General features: G+C 38.8%; 1 protein-coding gene and 1 pseudogene across 1 annotated transcript; one reads left to right on the top strand and one right to left on the bottom strand.

Moving 5' to 3' along the window:
* Window positions 1–263: 263 nt before the first annotated feature.
* LOC115381429 (probable ATP-dependent RNA helicase DDX59) lies at window positions 264–5,456 on the bottom strand. Its single transcript, XM_030082795.1, has 8 exons — window positions 5,420–5,456; window positions 4,252–5,100; window positions 3,596–3,778; window positions 3,405–3,494; window positions 2,764–3,015; window positions 1,612–1,764; window positions 1,190–1,318; window positions 264–1,034 (listed from the first exon to the last, which is right to left on the bottom strand). The coding sequence occupies exons 2-8, from the start codon at window positions 5,083–5,085 to the stop codon at window positions 777–779; spliced, it is 1,899 nt and encodes a 632-aa protein (XP_029938655.1). The 5' UTR covers window positions 5,086–5,100; window positions 5,420–5,456; the 3' UTR covers window positions 264–776.
* A 439-nt stretch (window positions 5,457–5,895) lies between these two features.
* LOC115381430 (calmodulin-regulated spectrin-associated protein 2-like) overlaps window positions 5,896–13,960 on the top strand; it is a 48,136-nt pseudogene continuing 40,071 nt past the window's right edge.

Genomic DNA, 13,960 nt, shown 5'->3' on the forward strand with positions numbered 1-13,960 from the left:
GGTGGCAGCAAATGTACAGCTCAATAACATGTACTGTTCCAAAACGGGGCCAAATGATCTCATAAGCGCAACATAAACAACTGCACTACTCAATTTTTCCTTCCTAAAATTAGCTCTCTGCCGTTATAAAACACTGTACCATTGTAAATATGAATATTTTAAAACAGACACATTTCTGAAACTCCACCTCCCACAATAAAAAAAATACATTATATAAAAAAGACCTTGTGTTGGTTTAGAATTTCATCAAGGCAATCCTTTTAATGTTCTGAAAATGCAGTGTTAATCGTAAGAAGTATAGCTTCAATAAAAAAAGAAGAAAAAAAAGACCAAAGGACACAGCACAGGCAAGGCAAGAACTGATAAAAAAGCACCAGTAAAGAAAATGTGCTGCTTACCATAGAGAAATGAATCTACAAAATCCAGACATTATATTACAATTCTGTCAACAATTCCAATAAAAAAGATTAGATTCTTTCATTTTCAATGCTATTGTAATGATCACATTTCTGTCAAGTATTAAGTATTTCACATTTATATTCTTGGGTTGCAGTCTTGAATCGTGATTACATATCTATATATAATGTGTTACAGTGTGTAATATTTATTCCATGTTTTGTCCACAGGTACCTCAAAGTGAGTTCAATAATTTTCTTAGTTGAATGAACTATCTAATATGCAAAGAGAATACAACATATTGTGAACTTTATTGGGAAAACATTCAACTATACACTTAATCACAGACAGCATCAATGCAAAAACACTGAAAACGTTTATTACTTTTTCCGGCGATCATGTTTCTTTATAATATCAATGAGGTTGTTCTTGGTCACCATGTCATCAAGTCCCGTCTTGTGTTTCTGCCTTTCTCGTCTCTGTTGTTCATGGAGATAGGGTGAGTTTAGGAGTTGAGGAGGCAGAATAGAACCGGTGGGTTTGACCCGGTTAACCACCTCTAGAAACAGTCGCTTGTTGTTGTTATTGAGCAAGGTGATGGCCGTCCCCCTGTGTCCCAGCCGACCTGCTCTCCCCACCTGGAAGTGAAAAATTAAAAGAAAAAAAGATTTGCCGCATACCAATTAAAACCATTGGCAATAAGTAAGAGATTGAATCTTAATAACAGGAATTTATGTAATTCTTAAATCTCTTGAACACTGAAATGGGTGCAATGCCGTGTTGCTTGACTCACCTGATGGACATACTCATCCATTGTGTTTGGCATGTCAAAGTTAACTACCAATCGGACATTGACTAAGTCCAGTCCTCTGCCCAGCACACCTGTACTGATCACCACCTCAAAGTCTCCATCGAGAAGACCCTGAAGACACAACAGACCAAATATTGCTGTATTAGACTTTTCTAATACTGCTAAGTCTCTACATACAGCATGCGGTGATTTACAAAGACAGGTTGTCACAATTTATATTGCAAACTCCCTTAGAAGAAGAGATGCTTTCTATTAATGAGTTTATACATTAATCCAACATTGAGTTTCTGAGGCTCAGTTGTGAGCACCAGTGAAGCTGAGGCTTTAGCTAGGGTCAAGAGATGTGGAAATTAAACTTGGAAGCATTGATGTTGGTGCACTTGACTGAGAAAGCCCTGCCTCACCCTGAGGATGCGATTTCGTTCCCACTGGCTCTTGTCAGAATGGATAGCCACAGAAGTGAGACCTGTCACTTTGGCGACTGCCTCGCACAGGAGATCAGCTCCCGCTTTACAGTCAACAAACACCACCACCGGAGGCTGGTACAGCTTACTATCCTGCAAAGCAAAGAATAACACCAGAACACATTGAGATGCCATTCTTTTACAATTAAAATTTACAAACTCTGGGACAGTGTGATAAAGTTATCCTTCAATCCTTAAAAGAAACAAGCTATGGTCAGTAAGATTGACAATTAATAGGCACATTTTTATATTATTGTGTCGATAATTGCAACACTGAAGGAGTCCATGTCACGGTTTAAGATTTTATCTTCACTAACTGCTAAAAATTTGTTTTTCCTGATCTGAGGATTCACTGTGCCCTTAATGCACTGGTCTTGCACATAATTTAACTGTGGTAATGTGGTCTATATCACATACAGTACCTCTTCCTTGTTCAGACAATACCATCAGCAAGCTATAAATAACTTGCTTTTAAACAGAAACTACAGCAACACTAAAGTAGGATAAGAACTTTTACCTACTCGAACTGTGACTTAATTGTAGCTTTTCACTGGACCAGCTAAAACAGAAACTTCCTGTCTTGCCTTGTATAAATGGTGCAGGCCATGATTTTGGTCCCACCCATTTCCTCCAAATGTCACTAATGACTATAAATACAGTGAAGTGGAGAGACAGACTATTTGAGCTTAAAAAATTCTCACTTCCAGAAGTTGGATAATAAAATGAGTAACCCTACATTTCAACTAATATGTTTGATATTTTTAAAAAGTTTAGAATGTCAGGTAGCTTTAAGATGTGTGACAGTTTTAAAATCTTTTGCATTTTTATATTGTTTGAGAAATTAAGAATGTTTTGTCCAAATGTATAACTAAAAAAACCTAAACTTACATAGGCAGCCTTTATAGAAAGGTATTTTCTTGCTCCGCACAGTATAATCAGACCTGATATTGTACAAGAAGTTAAACTGCTGGTCTGTTTGAGCCTTCTCTGAAACACCACATAAAAACCACTGTGTGTAAAGGGTGGGTTCATAACACTATGTGCCCATATTCAATCATATATCTCTAAATCAAAACCTTATGTTTGACCTACATTGAGGATCTCAAACAGCTTCTTCTTCTTGCAGGGCTCCTCTACCCAAAGCAGGATCTGTCGTATATTGGCGCAGGGCTGGTTCTTCTCACCAATCGCAATACGTACAGGGTCATGAACCAACCGAGCTGCGAGCTCCTCCGTCCCAGTTGGGATTGTGGCTGATGTCAGCAGAGTCTGGTGTTCTTCTGGGACTTTCTCAAGAATCTCCAGCACCTGCTGCTGGAAGCCCATCTTTAACATAGTGTCAACCTGTGGAGTACATCATAAATGTATGGAGTTCAGGAGTTTACCTTGGTGTGGAAAAGAACTGGATGAACTGTACCTAATGACTGGTTTGCAAATATCTTTTCCTTTAGTGGTCAATCTTAATACATGACATTGCATGAGAGTAGATGATACTAATCTTTAGCATAATATCAAATTTATGCAATATTATTTTGAAAAACATGCAGATATGTCATACAGTATAATTGCAAAATTTGAGCATTGAGCCTAGACATAACACATCAATGTATTTCAGATGGACAGTGAAGATCTGAACTTCAGCTGCTGTTGCTTAATACTTTTGTGATTTATTTCCTCAAAAAATCAATTGTGACATTGTAAGTCTAAGTTAACTTCCACTGATTTTGTCTTACCTCATCAACCACCACAATCTTCACTTTGTCCATTTGCACTGCATTCTGCTTCAAAATCTCTATGAGTCTTCCAGGGGTAGCAATGACGATCTAAAATTGAAAAAAACATTTTTTTTTCATGATTTATGTCTTAAAAAATATAGTATGCTTGTTGGGAGGAAGGTAAAATTATTGGAAAATAAATGCTTTACTTTGATGCTGATTTTGAGGCGGTGGAGCTGAGGTGGAAGTGGCATGCCTCCCACCAGCAGTGCTGTTCTCATGTTGGGGATTCCAATCACCAGCTCTTTCACCTGTCTCTCTATCTGAATGGCTAACTCTCTGGTGGGTGTCAGGATCAGAGCCACAGGGCAACCAACAGTCTGTGCTGATTTCTGAAGACAGAAAAAATGTTACAAACTCAATGTGTAGCAGTTTGCTTCTGTAGTCATTTCTAAACCAAATTTGAGTTACTACTTTGTTCTCCTTTTGTCTTGTACTGTTGTTCATCAAAAGGATTAAAAGAAAGACAAAAAAATGACCCTAATTAAAAAAAAATTAAAGCATCAATAATTTTAACGAAACTACATTTTGTTGATTTATTTTGTCCCCTTTGCTGTGCTAGTATCTACAGTCTATATGCAGTTTTAAACGCATTCTTCTTTAAAATCAGCAGATTAAAACAACGTATGTAACCAAGTGCCACTAGAAAATTTATGCAGGTTGCTTTGTCTAGGCGTTAGTAGACTGATGCATTGTTTGGATATACAGATAAAATTTACAATCTCAGTGAAGTGGAGAATTTATCATTAACAAAATGCATCTGAGATAACAAAAATTATTTATAATGTTAGTTACAAGACTGTACCTCAAGTGCTCTGACTACCACTGGCAGCAGAAAGGCGATTGTCTTCCCTGATCCTGTGTCAGCACTGGCAATCACATCCCTGCCTGTGAGACCAACAGGTACCATCTGCATCTGCACTGGGGTGGGCGCCTGGTAACCAGCCTTTTTCAGGTTCCCACTTAAAGTTGTAGGGAAGCCACAGTGTTCAAACTCAATGATGGGTCTACAGACGTCTGTCCCCTGTGTTTCAATGCCCAGTTCGTGTTTGATGCGTTGCACCTGTTCCTCTGTCAAGCCTGATATGAACCGATCTTCTCTGTAGGAATAACTTCTTTCAACTCCGGTGTCAACTGCTGACTGTCCAGGTACAGCAGCCTTCTCATCTTTGGGTCTGTCCTTGTAGTTCAATGCTTCTGCACCAGTACCCATTCCCATTTTCAATAAATGGCTGGCTTTGCATTCAAGGCTGCAGACATCGTTGTCAGTGGCATCACAGATGTACTCCCCATAGCGACCACACATGACACAGACAGGCTCCCCAGGCTCAGGCCATCTCTGCCTCTTTTTGAAAGATTTCACTGGCTCTTCGTCTTCTTCTTCATCCTCATCCTCAGCATCAGAAGAAGGCGTGTGTTCAACTTCACGTTTGGAGCTTCTTGGAGCAGGTATAGATCCTTCACCTGCTTGAACTGTGTCATTCTCCATTTTGCCTTCTTCACATAATTCATCCTTGCGAGCAAGTGTCTCTGAACTACGTCTGTTTACCTCTTCTTGACTAATCTTGCTCTTTTTGTTCAAAATTCGACCAGATCCCTCTGCAGGTCTTTTAAGTTTTAAAGCTCTTGGCATAAACATTTTGGAATCATTCACCTGTTGAAACACGCGAACACACGCACACACACAAACACAAACACATACACACACAGAGAGAATACGAAAATAAGTAATTATTTGATGCTTACAAGTTAACTTTAGACGTTAAAACGAATTAATTAACAATTTTAGTTTGCTTCGAACAAGTTGAGTTGTGTTTTCATAATGCTTGTCTGAAATCACTTAGGGCTATAAGTAAACCCTAAATTTATTATCGGAGTACCATACTTACCTAAATCTACAAACAAACATACCTAAATATACACACAAAGTGCCCAAACAGATACCTAAATCTATATGGTAGCACGATACATACCTCCTCTCGTCAAATCGTCCAACGCTGTTCAAACCATCCAAGGGCGCACATCAATGGCGTCACATCGCACTGCATGCTGGGAAATGTTGTTTTCGGAGGGACTAGTTCTCATTACGAAAATTCAAAGAGGTGCTAACCGTGCTAAAAAAAAACTCCATAATATTTTCCTTGACTCTGGCATATTGGTGTGCATTTAACCCAGATTCATAAGGATGTTATTGTTGTTTGAATTACCTACAATAAAATAATAAAAAATGCCCAAATGTTGATACCGAACACAAGTTATTTTCACTGTGACTAAAATAACAGAAAGGGAGCATATAGGCTGTGCAGTTAAAGTATTTTCAATGACATAGCCAACAGACCCTGCACAGCATTGTGTATCACACGTTTGTGAGCGGCTCTAATTAAACAAAAGTGTTTTCCTTTCAGATAAGTGAAGGCGCTCTTCGCGCATGCGCACAACGCAACAAAGGTGCGGGCAGGAACGCTACAGTGCGGCAGGAAAACCGCATCAACAGCCAGGTTGTACGCACGGGTAGTACATGGCAACGAAAGGATGAAGACCTGTGTTTCAAATGGACCCAAATGAAGGAAGTATTTTTGTTTCCATCGCGGCCGAGAGGCAGTTTTCTCAGTGAAATCCAAGGAGACCCGACCTCGGTCCGACGGAGTCTATCCTAACTGGCAGGGAGCAGGGAGCAGAATGGAGGAAATACACTGATTCTAGAGGCTCATTGTGAAAAGGCGACAGAGAGAGTCAAAAACACAGCCTCTCTGGCGTTTTGTGACTGAAGGAAGCAGTGAAATATCTGCTGGAACACATCTCTTCAGGTCCCAGCCGTGTATTGTTTTCCCACCAGATTCCTGCAGTGGGATGCTTCGCCGCTGCGCTTCCTCTTAGGGCTCCGAGGCTGCAGTTAACGGGGAAATATGGGTGAAGTTCAGGACGCCGGAGATGCCAAGAAAGCCTTTGTGGCTCCAGCGATAAAATCTTTTGAGCATTATGACTTATCCCGAGCTAAAATTTGTTGCAGCCTCACTTGGTTGGTGGCCAAAGCGTACGGGACAGGTAGGTTGGTTACAATACCTCGGTACTGTTACCTGTTACCGCCGATGTATTTATTTACTTCTTAACTGTTTCAATAATTGACTACACAGCCTTTTGCAAGTTATAAAAATGTGCAATATTCAGGCTAGGACAAAAGTATATAGAAGGAGCAATGTCAACATAATGATGGGTTCTTACAGACACCATCATTATTATAATAATAATTATAATAATAATTATTATTATTATCATCATCATCATTATCATGCATTTGTTCATCTGTGGGGCATCCAGCTTTGATGTTTTTTTCAGGTTTGCTTGTTTGTCAACAAAACAGCAACACACTGAAAAGACTATGCAAAAGATTGAATGGTTGCTGCATCCAAGTCAAAATCATTAAGAGAAGACTATTATGGTTTTCATTAGGGGTCTGTGTTGTACATTGACAACTGAGAAATGTCAGCCGGTGAACACGTTTATTGACTGCTTTGTTGATATTTGTGTCTCTGCTAATAGTTGCTTGCTTATCACCTACTTATCAACATGATAGCTTAAGGATGGACTAAAAAAATTGAGGAAAAAGTACATTAGAGGCTGATGGATGTAATGTTAAAGTTTAGACAGGGAGTGTCTTTTTACTGGTGAATCCAGACTATTATATCAGTATCTATATCAATATCTCTATTGATGTGTCTTCATGTAAGTGTGACAACATAGTGGTTTTCAAAGTGTAGGTGGATGAACTCCCGCCACTTGCATCACATTAACCTGTTATCTTTAACTCATCACACATGACAACCTGTTTATTTATTTATTTATTATTTATTTATTGGGTGAATATCATATTTTTTTTCTGTTTACATTTTAACCTATTACTGGTAATTGGCGTTGGTAATAGCAGTTTAATCTTGTGCTTGTTAGGTGCCAGTATGCTAGAATCTGTTGTTGCCATCGGGGTTTGCTCTAAAGCTCTTTTTACCATTTGTTATCCCCCAATACTTTCACAATAATTTCTGTTCTTAAAGTGTGGGTTCTTGCAAAATACTTATTTTTTTGCCTACTTTATTTCATTTTATCATGATTCTTTTCCCCATAGTTAAAAGTAAACGTCATGCCTCAAAAGAAGCCTACCTTAAACTTTGTAAAGATTTCAAGTGTTTCCTTAAAAACTGATTCAAGTCAATAGAAAAAAAAAACAGAACTATAAGTGTTGCAATTTTAAATTTCTCACAGTTTGTTGTTAATAAATATTGTTTTACAAGAAACAGATGCTTTTCTAACCGGGCCCCAGAAATAGAAAGATGCAAAATGACAACGGATTTAGGTGTAACCCATGGAAGGACGTGATATGCAGTTATAGCACAAAGTGACATTAACAACCGATAAGATGTTTAATTTTTAATGTTAATTTTAATACTGAATATGTTATGTACTTATTTAATAACTTTAAAATATAAAAGCTAGTAGATTTGTGTCTCTCCCATTTAGTTCTTTTACTCAGGGGTCCATTTCACTTCCTTAGTGTTGTGCCTACAGTGTAAGTCTAATACTCAGTTCGTCTAAGCGCATCAGTCTCCACCACAATGTTGTAACATCCCCACACAACACAAGATCCTGTGTAGATCCTCTGTGTATTTTCAATCAGGACTGAATGAAATGGGCCAATTCCAAAAATACAGCCCCTCAGAGAGAGAGAGAGAGAGACACTGAGAGAGAGTGAAAGAACCACAAGAAGAAGACAGCAAGCAGGCTCATCTCTGGATCCCAGCCTACGCTCCTCTGAATACTTCACATGTATTTGCCTCATTACACCAGTGCAAGAGCACATCAAGAATTATGCTACTAGAATACTTGCCAGATGCAAAGCCACACTGCAGATCATCTTCGTTCAGGAAATGTTACACGTCACACAATACATTTCCAGTCTGTAGCTTTTTCTGTGGTTCTTGGCAAGAGCTGAAGAAAGATTTACTTTGAGCTGAAGTGCTTTGATAGATGCTGGATGAAGCTATTAGGTGAAAGTGAATATGATCTGTCCACACCATATAATGAGATTGTTTTGCAAAAATCCTTCTTTAAGACATTTAAAGCCAGACTTTTTTCATTCAGTTTTTTTTTTTTTTTTTTTGTCAGTAGCTGGTGAATGAAACTGGTGATATAACCATGTTGCGCAGACGTCTTGCATAAATAAAGCTTTACTACTACAAAAGTAATTAAAAATTGAAAGATGGAGCAAACTAAGGGACATGTGCTTCATGGTGTTTCAACCAAATGAATGTCAGCAAATTATTGTACCCTCAAGATTATTTAGTTTGGGTCTGTATCATATACAGAGAAAGAAAAAGGTGCTTAATCATAGTCACTGCTTCTGCATCTGCTGTAACACAAAAATCAAGAGTTCATCTGTAGATGACCTCGACGATAGCTCCCATTGAATGCAGGTGATTCGTGTACATGTGACAGAGGATGGGTAGCAATGTTTGGGATCATATAACTGTCATTGTGGTGACTTGCATGCCATATTTTACTCTGCTTGCCCATTCATGCGCATGAGCTATTATCCTAAGTGATATCTATCCTCCTGCTGCTGACAGAGTGATGAACCCTGCGTCTGGTGTGTGTACTGAGCTGTCCAGCATTTTTCACACAGATGCAGCATTTCATTTGAAAATAATTTCCCATGTTTATATTGATAGAACTGCTGCTGACTAGCATTAGCTTGCCACAATTCAAAAATTCACTTAAAAATACTTTCTGCTTTTGAGTCTTCAAAAACATAGAAAATACATTCTCCCACCTAGCTGAACATTTGCAGGACAAAAGCAGCAAAGAACAATGTTTCTAAATCATTTTTAGGCCATCCTCTTCTCTTGGACTTGCCTCAGGTGATAAACACACACACACACACACACACACACACACACACACATCTACTCCCTTTGATGAAGTAGGCAGTGTGAAGGGTGTTCCCAAGGAGGTAGAAGCTGCAGCGCTATACAGACTAGATGAATCGATCGGGCTACACTCCTCCCGCAGTTGCTATAGCAACACAGAGGTCTATCCACACATATCCATGTCAAAATACTGTCAACAAAAATAAGTAAAAGTAATGGCAGAAAATGTGTGCACTGAGATACATGAATCTTAATCAAATCGCCTTTATCAGTTGATCATTTTTAAGGTGTTCGCTTGTTTTTTATGGTCTGTTTGTTGCTGGTGGTTTTTACTTTTTGAGTTGACGATGTGGCTGCATATTGAGGACCCTGCCTTTTGCCTCAGTCAGTCAGGATTGCCTCAGGCCCCATGCCAAGATGGACATCAGAGTCATAGAAGAAAAGTAAATTAAATGTCTTTAGGCCTGATTAAAAAGTAGGAAATAATTGTTTTCTTAGACATCCTGGATCTGAATATTTTTTTCTTGTACATTATGTTTAAGATGTATTTGATTGTCTCTTTTCAACTTCATCTAAAACATGTGGCACCTCTTTTTGTGACCAATATTAGTTTGCCACAAATTAAACACAGTGGTGACAGTGGTTCTTATCCTTGAGGTGTTGCAGGTTTAACAAGAATTCTGTCCTTATCTGTTTTAAACAGACAGTATTCCAGCAGACCTGAAGGACCCTTTCTACACAGACCAGTATGACCAAGAGCACCTGAAACCTCCTGTGGCCAGCCTCCTGCTCTCTGCAGACCTCTACTGCAGGGCTGGCAGCCTCATCCTGAAAAGCGATGCTGCCAAGCCACTGCTGGGTCACGAGGCTGTCATCCAGGCACTGGCTCAGCGTGGTCTTTACGTAACTGACCAGGAAAGGCTGGTAACTGAAAGGGACCTGCGGAAGAGGCCTCTGCAGATGGTAAGACTTGAGATTACTTTTTACAGTCCTGAGACATAATAGGGCTTTACAGAGAGTAACATTTCCAAGCAAGTCATCAACTGTTGTTGTCAGAATTTCTAATTGCTTATTTTAGGCTATGTACAGTGGAGTTCATTACACACCAAAATTTTTTTGTATTTAATTGAAAATCGTTATGTTCTACACAAGACCATATAGCATATAATGTACAATATACTCCTGGGGTTTTGTCGCTCTTCAGTGTCTGTTGGAGTTGAGTATGAATTTGCTGTCAGCCTACTGAGCGAGAATGAGGTGTCCTCATTATTTTGGGGCAAACTCTCAACAGGAGGCTTTATTGCATCAGTGAATCGCAATTGAGACACGATTAGCACACAGTATGCCTGCAGTCTGTTTAAAGAGTCTTGTGGTTCTTAATTTCCTTTCTATGCTAATTCCAAAGTTATTTAAGTTTTGTTGGGCTTTACATTGTTTTGTGTACATAGATTGTTTTGCGAAAGCGGCAAGCCTTTGCCATGCAACCTTTTATTCTAATAATGATAGTTAGATTATAAAAAATTGAGTGGACTTGTGTAAACTCGCTTCTAATTATTTGTTTGTGCTCACCACTTTGTTTATACGTCCATGTTTATGTCGTTGGCAAATCATTTTATTTTCCTTTATTTTATTGAGTTCTTAATTCATTTTCTGTTGAAAAAGTGACAGCTTTATTTAAACTGTTAAATTCAACAGCTGAGATAGACTACTAGTCAAAACTCAGTAATTTGAAGAGTGGCACACTAGAAAAATAACATGTGTTCTGAGATTTCTACACAAATTGGTGATAAAATGCATTTTAATGCAATTTTAATCTGTATCTTAGTGAAGACAAACTGCTGATATTACCAGAAACACTTGCTTTAAAGTTTTACTCTGTTTCAGCAATTTACAAATGCATGTGAAAAAATAAGAATAGGATACAAAAAAAAGTATTGTTGTGGCTCTAAAAACATAACAGATAACATAAGATAAACATTTCGTACCATTTTAGAATTTATTTCGATAAATTGATTATGACATTTGAATCAATGATTGGTGAAGCATCTGCTCTCATGAAATTTTGAAATATTTTTAGTTATTAAATCGTAATTGTCTCAATTTAAAGGTGCATTAAGGAGTTTACACATTTCATGCGAAACAAGGGCCCCTGCAGGCCTTAGGCGTAACTGCAGCTTAGTGAAACGCTCATGCCTGTGGCTTGTGTCCATGTACGTGCACGGAAGAGGGGAACTCCTTCCTCGCTCTTTTAGTAGCGCTCGAGTAAAATTTAAGTTTCTATTGCCTGGTGGGGTCTGTGCTGGAGCTGTGGCAGTGCAAGAAGCTGGTCTTTTCTTACTTTCTGAAAGAGCTATCCTCAATACTGCTCAGCTGTTGCTCGCTAAGCATCTGGCGGAGCAATGGTGGACAAAACGAAACCTAAGCAAATTAGGCCAGCGGGAGCGCGCATTACGTCACATCCTCTCAAAATCTCTCCAAGAAATACAAATTGCCAAACCGCCACTGCAACTTTCAGGTGACAATTTAGTGCTGTCAGCGGTACTTACAATGAATATGTCAGGGCACATTGTACACATCATTGAATATTTATAACATATTTATGGTGTAAAATAAGTATTTTTAAAGTTGAAAAACTCCTTAATACATCTTTAAGCTAAAATTATTTGAAAACAATATAGAATTGAATCTTAAAATATTTCGGTTTTGTGTAATTCAGCCAAACATTTCATTGTTTGGCTCAAGTTGTAGGAAAAATCCTCCTTTACACTATATTACCTTTATTTAAGCTATACCTGCACGTGATTAAGAATATAGTTTTTAAACAGCAATTTGCTTGCTTGATTGTGCTCATTATTGGACTCTGCTACTATTTTTATGCTATATCAAAGTACATTATATCAATTATATTTCTAACTCAAAGGGAACTTTGAAGGGTGTTCTGCCTTTAAAACACAAAACTTTTTGAAAAGCCTAATTTAGGTTTACGATATGTCAGTGATTCATCAGTTTCAATAAGAAATGCCCAAGACATACAGTTGTTGTAAATGTTGTTTTTATGAGGGTCATGAAGCAGTTAATTTGGATTACCTGCTGCATGTCTGAGCTCAGGTGCCCTGGTGTCATCTATTATTAACAGACTGCTTCAGAATCCAACTTTGCTGACAAGGTGACTCTGTGGGAGTGTGATGAATCATGAAGAAGAGCAGAAACAGGTTGAAACATTTCCTGTGAAATACTTAGGACGGGTGTTTTAATGTCCTGAGAGGCTTTAACAAAATAATGCACCACTGGTTTTCCGTTCTAAAGAAGGAGCAGGAGACCGAACCTCTACCTGCGGCTTGAACTGTAAGCGGCTCTGTGTAAGAACACCAGCGCAGTAATGAAATAGTGCTTTATGGCCTTATAGGAAAGTATTATTTAGATTTTTTTTAAATATCTTTTCAGCTTGTTCAGAGAACAAGTCTTTTCAGAATAAGCACTTTTCCAGGATGTCGAAGGCAGTTTTAGTAGGTCAGTCAGCAGCACAGTCAGATGCTGATCATGTCTTGCCTGACATATGTCATAACAGAGCATTTCTCCTCACTTGATTGCTTTTGCTTTGTGGTCCAATTTTTCTATCCATCTCTCTCGCTCTGTCTCCCTCGTTCCGTCACTACTCTGCCCCCTCATCCTTCTGTCTTCTGCCATGTGACAGATTTCTACACGTGAAGACGCAGAGTCCAAATTGCGGTTAGCGCCCACTCGATCGCCTACACACATTCTGTATCGCTGACTCCCTCCTCCACCTGTATTGCATACAGAGAATGAGGGAGAGATGTGGAGGTGGGATGACGATCTGAAAATATTCTAGAATTACCCATCATAGCCATCGTGAAGCGCAGCAGTGAGTAGAAAAAGAGCAAACTGGAATGGAATATTTGAATGGAAACCTAGGAATAATCTAGAATTATTGATCAATATATTCCAAATGTAATCTTAGGAATTTGTAGCTGTGGCAAGTAAAAAAACAGATAATTCAATCAAAATGCAGCCCCAAATGTCATTTTCATTAATTATGAGCCTTGTGTGAAGCCCCTCTGAAGGTCTGTTGTCATGGTGAAGTTACTTTGGATGAGATAAGAATGACGTCAGGACTCAAAAAATAATGGAAATAAATTCAGTGTTTCTGTACCTCTGTGTGTGTGTGTGTGTGTGTGTGTGTGTGTGTGTGTGTGTGTGTGTGTGTGTGTGTGTGTGTGTGTGTGTGTGTGTGTGTGTGTGTGTTCTCGTATTTCTATCCTTGTTGGGGCCAAATGTCCCCACAAGGATAGCAAACGTGAAACAACGTGCCTTGTGGGGACCTTTTTCCGGTCCTAAGTAGGAGAAACAGTGTTTTCTTGACCATGTTGTTGTTACTGAAAAAAGTAAAAGTGCAAAAACATTTCTTTAGGGTTAGGCTTTGTTGTGGTGTGGGTTAGGGTTAGGGTAAGGGTCAGGGTTAGGGGCTAGACATGAATGGGAGTCAATGGACGGTCCCCACAAGGATAGAAATACAAGACTGTGTGTGTGTGTGTGTGTGTGTGGTGTGTGTGTGTGTGTGTGTGTGTGGCTATGTCA

Source organism: Salarias fasciatus, chromosome 23, assembly GCF_902148845.1.
Source record: "Salarias fasciatus chromosome 23, fSalaFa1.1, whole genome shotgun sequence".
Lineage (NCBI taxonomy): Eukaryota > Metazoa > Chordata > Actinopteri > Blenniiformes > Blenniidae > Salarias > Salarias fasciatus.